The 17,656-nt window shown below is 46.5% G+C and overlaps 1 protein-coding gene across 3 annotated transcripts in view; it reads right to left on the bottom strand.

The window, feature by feature from the left end:
* The window catches only part of ARMC9 (armadillo repeat containing 9), a 146,794-nt gene extending 129,390 nt beyond the window's left edge, over positions 1-17,404 (bottom strand). For all 3 annotated transcript variants that reach the window (XM_026491715.4, XM_048214328.2, XM_057305543.1), the window contains exons 1-5: positions 17,317-17,404; positions 8,671-8,758; positions 6,829-6,954; positions 2,704-2,874; positions 976-1,131 (exon numbers count right to left, since the gene is read on the bottom strand). In XM_026491715.4, coding sequence (XP_026347500.2) covers positions 976-1,131; positions 2,704-2,874; positions 6,829-6,954; positions 8,671-8,721 — 504 coding nt within the window. In that variant the 5' untranslated portion in view covers positions 8,722-8,758; positions 17,317-17,404. The remainder of the gene's footprint in view (positions 1-975; positions 1,132-2,703; positions 2,875-6,828; positions 6,955-8,670; positions 8,759-17,316) is intronic.
* Between the last annotated feature and the right edge of the window lie 252 nt (positions 17,405-17,656).

The raw sequence follows: 17,656 nt of genomic DNA, 5'->3' as shown, positions 1-17,656 counted from the left end.
GGACCTCACTGCGGCCACACTGCTGCGCCATCATCTTCACAAACAGAAGTCTTCACGGTGAAGAAATCCAACATTTCAAGTTTCACCGCCTTCCTTAGCCGTTACATATTTTCAACCTTCTCAGAGAGGAAGGGGGCGAAACTAAATTTGGATGGACAAAGAAAACCAAGCGCAGAATTCCACGCTGGCGACTCCATGACAAGCCTGCTTTGATGAAATCGGTCAGCGCCCTGGCCTTTGATTTAGTGGCTGCTGTTCAGGAACGCGGACAGGTGTGTGACTAGGTATAACGGATCAGGAGACGGAGAGGTACTGGGTCTGCAAAGGGAAGCGCTCCCGCTGTCCAGTGGCACAGGAGCGCTCTCCAAAGAGCTGCCCGGAAACACTGTGAGATCTTTCTTTAGAAAAGGCAACCGCATCAGTCTCTTAAACACATTTTCATAAACCTCCCAGGAGACATCTTAATTTTATTAAGTCAAAAAGAATTACTACAACGGATAAACACTGACAATAAATAGTATGCTGAAATGTCAATTACGGTGAAATATAACAATTAAAAGAGCTCCAGGCAAGTAGTCTGAAGGAAGTAATAGTACACAACCAGGTCCTCACACATGCGCCAAGTAAGTGAGACTCTGAATACAAATTAAAACGTATACGGCCAGCAATTACATTAAAAAACCTAGTTCTTTTCAGGCTACCAATTTTCAATGTAATTGAATAAAAATTATCCTTTTGATACTGAAAAGGTATGCCGGAATGCTTTAAGAAGTACATTTAAAAATAGTTATGTTAGTCTGGTTAACAAGTCTTAATACAACCCAAAAAATCACATTTAATGGCACAAGAAAAGTTCATCAAAGAAAATTATCTGAAAACAAGCCAATTTTTGGTTTTTTCACAGCATCATTCAGAAACCACTAGCATTGACAAGGTGAAACCACAATGCCGCCCAGGATCCGATGCGTCACTCACCTGGAAGAGCTCTTTAAACGAGGGGTGCACCATGGGGTTGGGAACAAAAGGCAGAGCATAGAAAGGGAGAAACTCCGTGGTCTGGCTCAGTGCTGCCCCTTTGGTCTCCAGGTAGGTTTTGAAATAAAAAATCCTCTCATCCAGGTCCTCTTTGTCCTGCAAAGAAGGAAAGATGCTCACTTGGGGTCTCCTGCTGGACGACCAGTCCCTCTGTCCATCCCGCCCTCTCTCCACGGCTCCTCTAGCTCTAGCCATGTTGCTGGCATCCTCTCTGCCCGGTCTAGCAAGCACGCTGTCGCCGGTCATGCTAACACCACCCCCACCTCCCCCTTGACCCTACTTTGTCAGCAATTTCAGAGAACTAGATACACAGTTCGATCTGCTGCCCTTTTACTTTATAATTATCATGTGCTCATATCTTTAAAATTCTTCATAAACATCGTTCCTACCGGCAGGACAAAACCTTATCTCGTGGGTCTATCACAATTTACTTAGCCAATTCCCCTACTATTAGACATGTGGATTGTTTCCACTTGTCAGAGATCATAAACATGTGGTTGCATTTCCAGGATTCCCTCAGGAGAGGTGTCTACAGGTGAACAGGTGGACCTTCATGGTTTTCTGAAACAGAAGCTTCCATACCATTCGTCCTTCCCTTTGCAAAGCTAACTAAGCACTGATCTTGCGGGCTTCACTGGTTCTACATGTGATCCAAGGGAACTTGATCCCTTGTATTGATTTCTTCCTGTGCCTCAGTGAGGTCGGAGGACTTGAGCTGCTCCGCCTGGAACCGATCACTCTCCTTCCCTGACCACCTGGCCACAGCAGTTACGTACACCCTGTGTATGTGTGCTCCTCCAATCAATGCAACTCACTCCATCTATACTGTGAAGCCTTCTTCTGGCCACCGGGCTTAAAAAAATATATGTTTATTGATTTTTTTAATCTTACATCAAAATAAAAAAGTTAGAAAACAGAAATAAATATAAAGAAAGTGAAAATCTCCCATGATCTCACCCCCCATGAGCACTGTCTTGAGGAACAGGAATGGCTACCACGACTTACTGTACAGCTGCTCCCTCCACCCCCGGCCCCGCCTCTGGCCCCCCTGACATTTAAATAAGTGAACACAGGTGCTTGGAGGCAGTAGCTAATGCAAGGAGAAGCCACTAAAGAAAGGCATGTGGTCGAATGTCAACATGGCCCTGCTCCCTTCGGTCATTTGCTCTGCACTGGGAGGCTCGGCGGCCACAGCAGCGGCCGCTGTCAGCCGTGCCCTCTGCACCCCTGCGGAAAGACTGCAGAGGCCACATTCAGCCAACTGCTCCGACAGACCTTCGCAAACAGGCATCTTTCCGCGGCTTAAGCTTAAACTTCTCTTCTAACATAGTCTAATCTGTGGTATCAGCACGTGTTCTCTTAGACATACGTGTATTTACGTTAAGTTGCCAAATAAGGAAACTTTATCTTGCTGGGTTTACAAAATTTGAGGCATTGAGGAAAACCATGTAGCTTTCAGTACAGAAATTATTAACTCTCCGTATAAACTAGAAAATAAACTGCTGGGAACGAGCCAGAAAATCATGCACAGGACACAGGACACCCACTCCTTGAAAGCAGTTTGATAAAATGGCCACAAAACTAAACTAATGCTCACATACAAAATGAACAGCTAGCGTTCCCCTGGCACACGCCACTCAGACCACCCAAATCACAAAGGGAACCTACAGGTCTCCCTACGGAGTATTTCAGCAGATAGATGGCAAAATGGATGTGAAGATAGAATTCCAACTTCTGGGCGAGGGAGTCACGATCTCGGATGGAACTGGGAACGTGCTCCTCCCACAAGTCAAAGAACACCTTCTGGTCTCCATTGTCAAATGCAGCAACGAGGTCCTTCTGTGGAGAAGACATCAGACTGAACCCCAGTCATAAGGGATGCCCGTTCTCCCAACACCCCAAATTCTCACAATTACCCAATACCCTGCATACCCCATACACTCCGTGGTTCCAGTGTGATGAAAACTCAGTCTTGTTCTCGAGATAAGGGACAGAAAAATAAAGAGCTAGAAGGCTTCAAGCATCTTAGGCTGAGATTCCCACAAACCAACCCTGGTTCCAATATCAGTCTCAGCTTTGCAAGGAACAGATGAAACATTTAAGTCTCTGAAGTGGAAGGAGCCAGCCACAGGCCCAGGACTTGAGGCCAGAAAACTCACGGGAACATAAATACACTGAAGTCATCCTGTGGACTTGCTGACCCACAGCATGTGATCGGTAAAAACCAGGCCAGACCCAAAGCCCAGCCAGGCCTCAGCGGAACTCACCTCGCGTTTGGAAGCTTACCGACAGCCCAAGTGAGTCCTGGAGTGGCAGCTCATACACTGCCCCAGTCAATCCCAGGCCTGGGCGGGGGTGCTGCCATCTGCTCCCTGTTGCTAAAGCATGTCCCATCGAGATGGCACCTGGGAAGTGACTACAGATCCCAACACACCCATACAGTGACTGTCTATGTCCACTAATTACAGAAACAGGGACGCACAGGCTGGAGATGGAGAAAGGAGCACAGGCCTGGCTCCCTTCCAACCTCGGGGCTGTGTGAGTCTGACTATGCAGGGCAGACAGTTTCCCAACCTACCACGCAAAAGCTGAAATAGAGAATTCTAGGGAAAGGAGATGGCGACTATCATGCCACCAGCCTCACAAGAAGAATGATGACTGACTCACTGCAAATACCTGCTGCATAATTTTGCGGATTTCGGTATAAGGCAGAATGGACAGAACTTCCTAACGGTCCCAAACCATGGGATTCATATCGTTGTCCTTACTATATGAAATGCCCAAGATACTCTGACCTACAGTTTGTGCTCATTTGCAAAAGCTTTTCTTGGATTGGATTTTCTGTAGAACCTCCAGCTCCCCCACCCAACACCATTATTCATTACCGTTAATTGATCGTTGTTCTTTTATACTTTTTTTAAATGGCTTTATAGTTTTCCTCTTTTTTTTAGGTTGTTTAGAAATAAGTTTGTTAATATTATAAAATGGGAATGTACTGCACAATGTTGCACTGTCTGGTTATACTTAAAGACATTCACTAATAAAGAATCTTCAAGGGGTACCTGGGTGAGTCAGTCAGTTAAGTGTCTGCCTTCAGCTCAGGTCATATTCTTGGGGTCCTGGAATCAAGCCCGGCATCAGGCTCCCTGCTCAGGGGCAGTTTGCTTCTCCCTCTCCCTCTGCCTCTCCCGTAGCTTGTGTTCCTTCTCTCTCTCTCACTCTCTCTCAAATAAATAAATAAATAAAATCTTAAAAAAAAAAAAAGAATCTTTGGGGTGCCTGGGTGGCAACCAACTCTTGGTTTCAGCTTGGGTCGTGATCTTGGAGTCTTGAGATGAGCCCCGCACTGGGTTCCACACTCAGTGTGGCGTCTGCTTGGAGTTTCTCTCTCCCTCTCCCCTCCCAGCTGCACTCTTTCTCACTCTCTCTCAAATAAATAAAAAATTAAAAAAAAAAAAAAGAATCTTCAGCTGTGCTTATTACAGAAACGTTCTCTATGTCATGTGATCCAGAACAACTGACTATTACCTTACTCTGGAAGGTCTTGGCTCCTCAGCCTTGGAAACAGCGAAAGACAGCCTGTCAGCAACCATGGGAAGGGAGGTGCCCAAACAAAGTGCAAACGGTCAAGCACTACCACGTCTGGAAGAACTAGGAGGAACCCCGTTACTGACTGACACAAAGGTGCGGGGGATCTTCCCAAGCGGCAGTGCTGCTGGAGTCTGACGCCACTCCAGGCTCGCCGCTGCTGAGCTCTAAGCCAACCCTGCCATCCGTGCGAGCCACTCCGGGGGGAGGCACGCTCCCGTGAGAGGGCTGCTGACCAAGAGCTCTTTGTGTGAACGAGTTGAGTACAGACTCTGGTGCGTATTTAAGGCTTCGAGTCGAGGTATTTTCTTACGTGGCTTGGCAGAGTCCACATGTTCAAACGGGCCACGTACAGTTTGTTCTAAATTCTTCATTTGTAGACCTGGGACCACAAACCTTTCCTGTATCATTATAATCACATCTAAAATCCATCCTAATTTATGATTCATATTCTGTACCTGGAAATACTCTGTGCATTTAAAATAATATCGACATACAAAGCAGTCCAGTGTTATAACTCATATAGTCACAAATATTAATGATCTTCTCTAATATAAACCACGATCCCAGCCAGAATCGCCAAGCGCAGAATATTTACACACCACCAACAATAACTCATAAACACACGCACACACACTCTTCTTACAGAACTGTGCTTCGGGAAATTCTCCATTTGCTGAGTGCCACTGACGCTGAAGATATTTGGCTAAGCTGCTGTTCCAGGGATTTGGTTTGGAATAGCTGTCACGGGGGCACGACTGTTTACTGGATGAGTAGAAAAAATATGCTTGTGGCAATCAGAAAGTTTCAAAATCTTTCAAGTTATAGAAAAATGGACCTGAATACATCTGAGAAATGTGAACCCAAACCACAAGACATCACTTCACATCCAGTAGGATGACTATCAACACCAAACCAAACCAAAACCAACAAGTGTTGGCAAGGCTGTGGAGAACTTACAACCCCGGTGCACTGCTGATGGGAATAGAAAATGCAATCACTATGGAAAACAGGACGGAGGTTCCTCAAAAAATTAAAAATAGAACTACCTATGATGCAGTAATGCACTTCTGGGTATATATCCAAAATAAGCGCAAGCAGGATCTCAAAGAGTTATTTGTACACCTACGTTCACAGCAGCACTCTCCGCAACAGCCAAGAGGTGCGAGCAACTCGAGTGCCCACTGCTGGACGAACGGGTGAACAGAATGGGGGACAGACCCGAAATGGCACATCCTTCAGCTTTAAAAAGGAAGCGAATTCTGTCACATGCAACAACATGGACAAACCTTGCTCCCTGCCCCTCCAGCCTCCCTGAACTAGAACTCCAGCGCCTGGAGGGGTGAGCTTTGGTTTGGTTCACTGGGTCCGCAGTGCCTAAAATACATAACCTAAAACCCCTCAGGATGGGGATCACATTTGTCTCAGTTCCTAAGCATTGCACAGTTTCCTCTTTTTCTTCTTCCCAAGGAACGTACATTAAGGAGGGCACACGATGTAATGAGCACTGGGTGTTACATACGACTGATGAATCACTAAATTCTACCCCTGAAACTAATAATACATTATATGTTAACTAAATTAAATTTAAATAAAAAATTAAACAAAATAAACAAATAAAATAAACAGAAACGTATTTACGTGGAAGATATTATGTCATAACCCATTTCCTAGGGAAGGTACACAGATTTAAAGATGACATTACTGGGGGGCTGGGGGGCTCAGTCAGCTGAGCACCTGACTCCTGATTTTGGCTCAGGTCATGGTCTCAGGGTCGTGAGATAGAGCCTCGTGGTGGCAAGGAGTCTGTTTCTCGCCCTCTTCCTCTCCCTCTGCCCCTCCCCCTACTTGCACGCTCTCCCTCTCTCTAAAGTAAATAAATAAACCTTAAAAAAAGAAAAAAAGATGACACTATTAATTCATACAAAAACACCTGAGCATCTAGAAGTCACTCTTGGGGTGCCTGGGGGCACCTGGCTGGCTCCGTCATCGGTGGAGCATGTGACTCTTGATCTCAGAGTTGTGACTTCCAGCCCCATGCTGGGCATAGAGCTTACTTAAAAAAATCAGTCAATTAGTTAATAAAATAACAGCCACTCTGACCAGGTTCCCAGAAACAATTCCAATAATCTCTAATAACAGCAGTTTTTACAAGTTGGGAGCATCTTGATCATTGACACATTTAAAAAAAAAGCAAAATGTTACCTGGATGATCAATGATTTGGAGTCCCTTAAGGAGCCACCTGCTGTTTTAGATAATGGCTTTCCTTTTAGTTTGCATTCTTTTGAAAATGTTTTCAAGGTGTCTTCAAATTCGGCAAAATCTAAATACTATAAAAAAAGAACATAAACGTATATACATTTCTCTATTTTAACGTCAACAAAGCACTGTCCTTGATGTAACTGTACCAGCTCAAAGTTACCACTGACTTATGATGGGGTTAACGAACTGTCATCCGTGGGAGAATTCAGGATCCAGCTTAGGATCTACTTACTCGACACACATACCAAAAGCCTAGAAAGACAGTATCATAGAAAACGCTTGTCTACAGGAAATAAATGTGCTTTCAAGAAAGAAAATGTGAGCTGCATGATTCACGATCATTGTTAACGGAAGCAAAATGATGTGTGCAACAGTCTGAAAAAGGCAGAAGTGATCTCAGAAGGCCTGACGGCTTTGGGTTGGTAGGTCTCTGGGAATCTGCCACCTGAAGTTGGCACTAGAAAGGATGTCTGTCCTTAAGAACAGAAGACCAGCCGTTAAAAGATGGGCAACGTCATCAGTGACCCTGGAGCACGGCAGTCCAGCTCAGCGCCCGTGCAGGGACGCTGCTCTCCTGGCCTCCCGACCACGTACTTCACGGCCGTTCTCCCCTCCTTCTCAGTTTGTGGCAGTCACGTCTTTTGGTTTCCACCAAAGTGGAAAGAGTGGGCTCTTTCTCCAGGCCCTGTCCACAACCTTTGCCCATAACCCCAGAGGAATGAGAAAGTCTGGGCACTAACACTACCTGGGCCATTCCCTGGCACCTGATCTGGGGCCTCTTTCATCTGTTAAAAACCAAGTGGAGAATCGATCAGATCTCCTGGAACACATGATTCTGTACCATTACATTTTGATCTGCCGATCACAGTGTATTTGATTTGAATTATTTGAGCACAAGTCAGGAAGGTTAAATGTAGTCATTTCCCCCTTTTCCTTCTCTTCTCTGTCTCACCATCATTTTGTGGCTTCATCTCTCCTGAGGTACCAGTGACTCAATCTCTCTTCTCTCGTATGTAACACCCAGTGCTCAGAATGTATTCATGATCACACCAGTGAATTTCAAAGCTGCGTTTCCGGGGCAGACGCCTTGCTCCACGGCCGTGGCCCGCGCTGCCTGACGAACGGTCTCACCACAGACTGAAACAGCAGCAGTTTCTTGAGCACCAGCTATGTGCTTGCCCCATGCTAAAAGCAGTCGAGAATATAAAAAAGCCTAGGGGGTGGGGCCTGTCCCTCAAAAGCTTTCAGTGTGGGAAACCTAAATGTCCATTAACAGCAAGGTAAGGAGATACAGCCACTCAGTGAAATATTCTACAGCAGAAAAAGTATGGGGCAGATCACAGGAAGATATTCATGCCGTAGTACTGTTGACAGAGAAAAGCCAAGCTTCAGAACAATGTGTATGGCGTCATCCCATTTTGTAAAACCCTCTATAGACATGTAAATATATTTTGAATATTCATAGGGAAAAAGTCCAGAAAAATAGACTAACCCATGAACAGTGGTCCCTGCAGGCGTGGAACAGGGAAATGAACTTTTTATGCTTCCATTGTTTGAATCTTTACTGTGAGCATAGGTTTACTAGTATAACTTCCTTTAAAGAAATTTGTTCAAGTGCCTTTCAGATTTCCATTTAGTTATGAAAGCAAAAAATCATATAATGGAAAACAGGTAACTCTAACGTAAGGATAGAAAACACACTGTAAGGCACTGTAAAATTTGCTGCATTGTAAAATACAAGTTTTCAAGATCTCTTTCTGCGCCCCGTGTTTTCTAGAACATACCTCTTTCACGAGTCCAAGTAATTCTGACTCATGAGCGAGAACATCCCCCATGGTGAACAGTTGCTGTCAACTCTCACAGCAAAAGTCTCTACAAGGCAAAAATAGAAGATAAAAGCTTTCATTTCAACCATCTGTGAAATCATAAAAAGGTCGCTGTGGCGGGAGAATCACGGTCCCCATCCTAACCCCCAGGACCTGCGAATATGCTAGGTTCCTGGCAAGAGGGAATTAAAGTTGCACATGGGATAAAGGCTGCTAATCAGCTGACCTTAAAAGACGGAGCGTACGTACGAGTAGTCTGGTGGCCCTTATAAGGAGGCAAGAGGGTCAATGTCAGAGTGATGCATCGCTTGCCCCGAACGTGGAGGAAGGGCCCCAGGCCAAGGAATGAACGCAGGCAGCCTCTAGAAGCTCAAAAAGGCAAGGAACAGATTCTCCTCTGGAGCCTTCGGAAATGAACAAGCCCTGTGAACACCCTGATTTCAGCTCAGTGAGACCCATTTTGGACTTCTGAGCCCCAGAACTCTAAGATAATAACCTGTGTTGTTTTAGGTCACCGATTGTACGGTAATTTATCATAGCAGCGCTAGGAAACACGGAGGCTAACGTCCAAAGTAATTCCCTCTTCTGTGACAACCACTAAATGAATATGAACACGGGCTAGAAGGTGGTATAAGTGAGACTCGAGGATTGCTAGTGAGACTGGGGAAGAGTCTTCTTATTTGGTTTTCTCATGTGCCATAATGTGGTATGTGTAATTCAAACAGTCAAGACCACAAAGTGCATTTTAGAACAAAACAATCTGATACGGTTCATTGGTTTACTTTAAAAAAGGATATGCATCAAAATTAATCTGATATAAAGGAACAGAGTCACCAACTCCTCCCTCTGCCTCCAAGTAAAAAACAGTAATCATTCACAAAAAGATATGGGATACTACTTATTTGCAAGAAGTCTTTCGTGTTTCCCGAAGAGCGTGATCATTTAACGTACAGTAATGAGGGAGGAAGCGGTGTGCATTTACACAAGTGTTAACACAAGGTCATGCTCCAGAGAACGTATTAGGTAGTTTTCATTCTGTTTAGTTTAGAGACAGAGAGCAAGCGGGGGCACAGGGGGGAGGGGTGTACAGAGAGAGAGCGAGAGAGAGAATCTTAAGCAGGCTCCATGCCCAGTGTGGAGCCCAACACGGGGCTTGATCTCATGACCCTGAGAATGTGACCTGAGCTGATATCAAGAGTCGGACGCTTAACCGACTGAGCCACCCGGGCGCCCCATGGTCAGGTTTTTAATTACATTTAAGGAGGCACAATATCTATGTACATTTCCAAACATTTAAATAAATTAAACATTGCAAACCTTTTTAAAAAGTACTTTCTACTTTTTCTGTCCCCAGGTGTGCCCAAAGCAGCCACTCCCTGTGCCCTACTCCTGGGCTCTTCAGCCAGACTGGCTGCCCATAACCCCAGAGGAATGAGAAAGTCTGGGCACTAACACTACCTGGGCCATTCCCTGGCACCTGATCTGGGGCCTCTTTCACCTGTAAAACCAAGTGGAGAATCGATCAGATCTCTTGGAACACATGATTCTGTACCATTACATTTTGATCTGCCGATCAGTGTATTTGATTTGAATTATTTGAGCACAAGTCAGGAAGGTTAAATGTAGTCATTTCCCCCTTTTCCTTCTCTTCTCTGTCTCACCATCATTTTGTGGCTTCATCTCTCCTGAGGTACCAGTGACTCAATTTCTCGTCTCTTCTCTCTCCACTTCAATTTCTATCCTATTAACAAGTGATCTTTCCCTTCCTGCTTAGGACCCTCCTGTGGCTCCACCATCCTCCAGACGAAGGCCACCCTGCTTAGGCTCAACTCTCAAAGGCTACACAACGTGGCCTCCCATACTCTCTCCTTTGTTCTGTTAACTTCAGCCATGATGGCCACTGTGTGGCTGCACCCACTGGACCCCCACATCGCATGCCTGCTCTCTCTCGAGGACTTGGCACTTACTGCAGACACTCTGCAGACATCCCCGCCTCCTTCAGGGTGCTTAAATGTCACCTCCTCAGCGAGGCTTGCCCTGACGACCCTTTGTAAGGGGTCGGCCCCATCACTGCTTAGTCTTTTGTCCTGCTTTATTTTTCTCAACAGCACTAACCACTACCTGACTTGCACATCCCTACATTTAAGTCCTGCTCACTGTGGATTCAGGAGAACACCTGTTCCCCTGGCATCCCCAGTGCCTAGGCCAGGGCCTGACATGCTGTCATTGTTCAAAAATAAATGGAAGTAATTTCAGGTGTGAGGAAAATAAAGCAAGGAAGGGGACAGAGCTTGGAGAAGAGAGGTATGGGGTTATTTTAGATAGTGGGGGCAGAGAAGGCCTCCCTGAGAACATTTGGGCAGAGACGTGAGGACATGAGCACTTCTAGATCTGGGGGAGAGAGATTTGCAAGTGCAGGGGCTGCGGAGTGCTGAGGTCTGGGGGTGTGGCAAGAGAAGGCAGACCCTGGAGGCCATGAGGTGCCGGGCCAGGTCAAATAGGCCTTGAGTAAGCTAGCGGCTTGAGTATAATGGTAAGCCCAGAGAGGGACTGAGAGGGGATTCCACCACCCAATTTACAGTACCTAACAGCAGGGTCTGCTGTGTGGGGGAGAGACTGAGGGGACGGAGTGGTAAGGAGGCCACAGCAAACCCCAAGCTGGTGAGGAGGGAAGTCTGGATGAGGAACAGGAACCTTGTGAAGGGTTCAGCTTCCACATGTGAAAGGGAGAGGTGGCACGACCTGCTGATGGACTGGAGGTGGGATGTGAGGGCAAAAAGTGAAGGGTGACACTGGGGCCTAGGCAGATGCCATTTGTTGAGGTGGGGGAAACGGGGGGGGGCGTGTCTGAGAGGCCAGCTCAAGAGTGCTATTCCAGCCATAAGTGTCACAGGCCCACAAGGCATCCAAGTAGGGTGCTGAGAAGGTCAGTGCACGTGAGTCTAGAGTGAAGGGAAATGCGGTTTTCTTTTTCAACATTCCTTTGGTTATTCAGGGTCTTTTCTTGTTCCATATGAATTTTAGGATTATTTGTTCTAGCTCTGTGAAAAAAGCTAATGGTATTTTAATACGGTTTGTATTCAATGTATAGATTGCTCTAGGTAGCACAGACATTTTAATAATATTTGTTCTTCCGATCCATGAGCATGGAACATTTTTCCATTTCTTCCTCAATTTCTTTCATGAGTGTTCTACAGATCCTTTGCCTCTTTGGTTAGGTTTATTCCTAGGTATCTTATGGTTTTTGATGCAATTGCAAATGGAATCAACTCCGTAATTACTCTTTCTTCTGTCTTATTGTTAGTGTATAGAAATGCAACTGATTTCTGTGCATTGATTTTATATCCCGCCACTCTGCTGAATTCCTGTATGAGTTCTAGCAATTCTGGGGTGGAGTCTTTTGGGTTTTCCACATAAAGTATCATGTCATCTGCAAAGAGTGAGAGTTTGACTACTTCTTTGACAATTTGGATGCCTTTTATTTCTTTTTCTTGTCTGATTGCTGAGGCTAGGACTTCTAGTACTACGTTGAACAACAGTGGTGATAGTGGACATCCCTGCCCTGTTCCTGACCTTAGGCGAAAAGCTCCCCATTTTTCCCCATTGAGAATGATATTCGTTAATGTTAAAAAAGAAAACCAAAGCTGGTGGCATCACAATTCCGGATGTCACGCTCTATGACAAAGCTGTCATCATCAAGACAGTACAGCACTGGCACAAAAACAGACACATAGATCAGTGGAACAAAAGAGAGAACCCAGAAATGGACCCTCAACTCGATGGTCAACTAATCTTCAACAAAGCAGGAAAGAATATCCAATGGAAAAAAGACAGTCTCTTCAACAAATGGTGTTGGGAAAATTGGACAGCCATATGCAAAAGAATGAAACTGAACCATTTCTTTACACCATACACAAAAATAGACTCAAAATGGATGAAAGACCTAAATATGAGAGAGAAATCCACCAAAATCCTAGAGATCACAGGGAGCAATGTCTGTGACCTCAGCCACAGCAACTTCTTGCTAGACACGTCTCCAAAGGCAAGGGAAACAAAAGCAAAAATGAACTATTGGGACTTCATCAAGATAAAAAACTTTTGCACAGCAAAGGAAACAGTGGACAAAACCAAAAGACAAAAACAAAAAGGAGAAGATATTTGCAAATGACATATCAGATAAAGGGCTAGTAGACAAGATCTATAAAGAACTTATCAAACTCAACACCCAAAGAACAAATAATTCAATCAAGAAATGGGCAGAAGACACAAACAGATATTTCTGCAAAGAAGACATCCACATGGCCAACAGACACATGAAAAATTGCTCAACATCACTCGGCATCAGGGAAATGCAAATCAAAGCCACAATGAGATACCACCTCACACCGGTCAGAATGGCTAACATTAACAAGTCAGGAAACGACAGATTTTGCCAAGGATGCAGAGAAAGGGGAACCCCCTTACGCTCTTAGTGGGAAACACTCCGGGAAACAGTATGGAGGTTCCTCAAAAAGCTAAAAATAGAGCTACCCTACTACCCAGCAATTCCACTACGAGGTATTTACCTAAAAGATACAAATGTAGTGATCCGAAGGGGTACCTGCACCCCAATGTTCATAGCAGCAATGTCCACAATAGCCAAATTATGGAAAGAGCCCAGATGTCCATTGACAGATGAATGGATAAAGAAGATATGGTATATATATATACAATGGAATACTACTCGGCCATCAAAAAAAATGAAATCTTGCCATTTGCGATGACATGGATGGAACTAGAGGGTATTATGCTAAGCGAAATAAGTCAATCAGATAAAAACAATTATCATATGCTCTCAAAATATGTGGAATTTGAGAAACAAAACAGGATCATAGGGGAAGGGAGGGAAAAATAAAACAAGACGAAATAAGAGAGGGAGACAAACCATAAGAGACTCTTAATCATAGGAAACAAACTGAGGGTTGCTGGAGGGGAGGTGGCTGGAGGGATGGGGTAACTGGGTGTTGGACATTAAGGAGGGCACGCGATGTAATGAGCACTGGGTATTCTATATGACTGATGAATCACTGAACTCTACCTCTGAAATTAATAATACATTATTGTATTAATTATTTGTGTTATTGTGTTAATTAACTGAATTTAAAATTTTTTAAAGGGGAAAAAAAAGGAAAGGCGGGAGCTGAAGGTAAGCATTTGGAAATTGTCCGCATAAAGATGTCATTTCAGGAGACAAGGGTCCCACACAGACAGGACTCCTAAGGAGAAGGTGTAGCAGAGAAGAGCTCAGGCCTGTGCCTGAACCCTGGAGCACTCGGAGACCAAGGGCTCGGGAAGAAGAGAAGCAGCCAGCAAGAGACGAAGCCAAGAGTGGTGACTTGTCAGTGGGACACAACCGGGAGACTGTGGCACCTGGAAGCCAGGGAAGGTGTTCCCCACATCTACTGGGACTACACACGCTCCAGTAACATGCGGGCAGAAGACTTGAGCCCTGGATTTGATAACATGGAGTTTGACGGTGACATGGACAAGAGCAGTGACGAGAGGCGCCTGACTGGAAAGGGTTAAAGAGAGGATGAGACGTAACAAAGGAGGGACAGGGAGATCTGTCACAAAGGAGAGGAGAGCAAGTGGTGGCTAGAAAGATATGGGAGGTCTTTCAAGGAGGAGGATATTACAAACAGCAGGTTTGTAAGTTGATGGGAAGGATCCAGTTAGAAAAAGACAAATTGAGGCAGAAGAGATGGTTAAGGAAGCAAGGTCCCTGCCGCATCCGGTGTCCAACTGGAGGACCGGGCCTTAGACAGGGCGGGGACAGTCCACCCTGACATGGAGGGAGGACAGAGGAGATGGGTGCTGACCAAAGAAACGGACAGATTCAGCGATGAGTAAAACAAGAAACAAGGTCATCGGCTGACAGTAAGAAGCGTGTTGACAGCTGGAAGAGAAGAGGAGGCAGGAACCAAGCTGACTACGGACCCGGACCGGTGGCACCATCTTCAATATCAAGAGTCTGCTTAAGACACATGGGCTCGAATCCGAAATGGAACCAGTCTGCAAATTCTGCAGTTTCTCCAGCCATTTTCAGCTGTCTGACTTAGGTTAGCCAAGGAAGGTTTTTCCAGAAGGCAGGGGAAAGAGAAGTGTAACAGTGATGGAGCAATAGGGCTGGAGGAAGGGAGGTACATGGGAGGTTGTAGGGCAGTGAAAAAGCAACAGGGTCAAACACCTGCTTAAGGGGGCATGGGGCCCAAGATCTGCTTCGGAGGCCCATTCACGGGAGCTTGAAAGATAAAAAGTGTGATCAGAGCGGAACGGGTGCTTGATTTTGGAGGTGACGCAGTAGTCAAACATTCATGACCATGGGAGCAGTGGATAAAGAGAACGGACAAAAGAGATGCCTAAAAGATGAAGAAACTGGAGCGAGCCGCCAGGACGGTGAAATCTCCAAAACAGAAAGTAGAGGGGGTAGAGGGGTAGACAGCGAGCCAGGCGCTACAGCCTTCACAGGGTAACAACTGCACCCCTGCTAAGTGATGGCCTCAAGGAGGGGCGGCGAGTGGTAAAGGCTGGGCCACGCGCTTCGAAGGAGCTGGGGGTTCTGAGGAAGGGAGGCAGGGATCTGGAAGTAGCGGGGAGCCTACCCTTCCTGGCACCTGCAGACCTGCCAGATACATAAAGAGAAGAGAAAGACCGGCTACTGTTGAGGACCAGCATCTCTGCAGCCCTCCTCTGGGCCCACACCAGCCCTGCCCCTCTCCCTCTTCCCCACATCAGGCCCACCAGTGGTAAACCCCTGGCGTTCCCCTGTACCACCCGCTCTTTCACAACTCCAAGACTTCTGTTTGATGTACTCGCCCCACCACAAACTTGACTCATCATGCTCTCTTAACCCAGAACTGACCTCCCTCAGGAGGTCTCCCATGAACGCCTCCCCCTCCTTTCCTATCAAGGCAATTCTCCCTCCTCTGCGGTACCTCTGAACTCTACATTTACTTCCACTGCTACACTTATTACCCTGTTCACAAAGGCAGTGAGGTGGATTTAAATGTGATCCCTCCGGGGCACCTGGGTGGCTTGGTTGGTTAAGCATCCAACTCTTGATTTCGGCACAGGTCACACTGGGGTCATGAAATGGGGCCCCAAGTTGGGCTCCGCACTGGGTGTGGAGCCTGCTTAAGATTCTTTCTCTGCCTCTCCCCCCTTGCCGCTCCCCAAGCTTCCCACCACTCAGGCACTCTCTCTCTCTCTCTCAAATAAAATAAAATAAAATAAAATAAAATAAAATAAATAAATAAATAAATAAATAAATGTGATCCCTCCAGAACTTAACAAAGTCTGGTAGGCATGATAGATACCCAAGATATTTATAAATAAATAGAGTCCAAGCAGAGAGAACAGCATTTTTTGAAGGTCCTAGAACAGGAAAACTTTGTTGTTTTTGAGAACTCAAGCTCCTTCCTACTTCAGGGCCTTTGCACATACTCTTCTCTCTGCTTGCAACATTCTCCTCCTCTTTCTTCACCTCGCTAACCCCTGCTTCCTCGGAGAAGTTCTCCAAGACCATCACTTGAATAAGATTCTACTGTGATGGTCTCTCAGTGAATGTGAGCCACTGCTGGGTAGTCTATTACTCTGACGTTCTTAGAAATTAGGATTTTCTCAAAACCTTTATATCATAAAAGTTCATTTGCTAAGAATTTATTGTATGCCAGGCAATTTGCAAAATGCTTCACATTTAATTTTCACAATAAACCTGAGAAGGAACTGAGGCTCAAGAAGACTGAGGTGCTCCCAAAAATCCAGCCAGTAAGCGACAAAAATCAGAATTTAAATCCAGACTGACATTAACCACTACACAGCATTACCCCAAATGCTGGGACCACCTCAATCAGAATCACCCAGGGTGCTTGTGCAAATAAAATTCCTAGAACCACCCTGACCTTACTGAACACCACGGCAGGCACGATGCCCAGAAATTGCTTTAAACAAGCTCTCCAGATGACTTCTATGCACACTCAAGTTTGAGAACCGCTGCTCTACTTTACGCAAAAACTAGGGAAAACTTCTTCAGTCACTCTTGGGGCTTGCAGTGTGGCAGCTTCTTAATTTCTATATAAAGGGCTTTAGGACCTCCAAGCTGGCTGAGTAAGGGGAGGTTGATGGGATTTGTCTGCAAGACGATTTTGCATGGCTAGCATCCTAGTTTTGCTTAGATTGTATGAAGTCTGGGGAGGTTAGCTGACGCAGATAACGGAGGGTCTGGATCGAAAAGCCCCCAAGCTACCCGCTCGCGCCGTCACTACCCAGCCGGACGACTTGCGCCCCCCTCCAAGTTTGGCCCACTGAGGCACTGATCAGGGACTACTTGCAGGAAGCAGCTGGGCCTGCCCTCGGCTTGCCCAGGAGGCCGCCTGGGGCCCACGCCAGAGGCAGAGCCGAGGGCGGCAGACCAGAAGTGCGGGTGTTGGGCAGCGGCTGCCAAGCTGGCTTTCCTCCGGGCCAAGGGCTCCGCAGATCTTCGGCCCTCCGTCCCCACCACAGCTCCCTCCCGCCCGGGGGCTGCGGATTCCGGGACAGCCCAGCCGCGTCGGGGGACGCGCTTACCTGCTGCACCGCCGCGGACACCCTCTCCTAACCCGCTCAGCCGCCACTTCTCCGGTTGTCTCCCCGGCAACCGCCGCCGCCAGCCCAGCGTCACGTGGGGGCGGTGCAGCCAATCACGGGACGCGCCGGCGCGGAGCATCCTGGGAAGAAAGGCGTGCTTCTTGGGAGCTGGGGCTGCGAGGCTTCCTGGCGGCGGAAATGAAGGGAAGGTTTGCGATGCAGTGGGCGCTGCGGGTCGCATCCTGCGGAGAGGCTTCCCTGTCTTCCTCTCCACGACTCCCCGTTCATTCATTCCACAGACGGTGTGCCCGGCGCTGTGCTCGGCTCTGAGGATGAGCCG

The sequence above is a fragment of the Ursus arctos genome, unplaced genomic scaffold (assembly GCF_023065955.2).
Source record: "Ursus arctos isolate Adak ecotype North America unplaced genomic scaffold, UrsArc2.0 scaffold_1, whole genome shotgun sequence".
Lineage (NCBI taxonomy): Eukaryota > Metazoa > Chordata > Mammalia > Carnivora > Ursidae > Ursus > Ursus arctos.
This window is presented reverse-complemented; position numbering and strand designations above follow the sequence as displayed.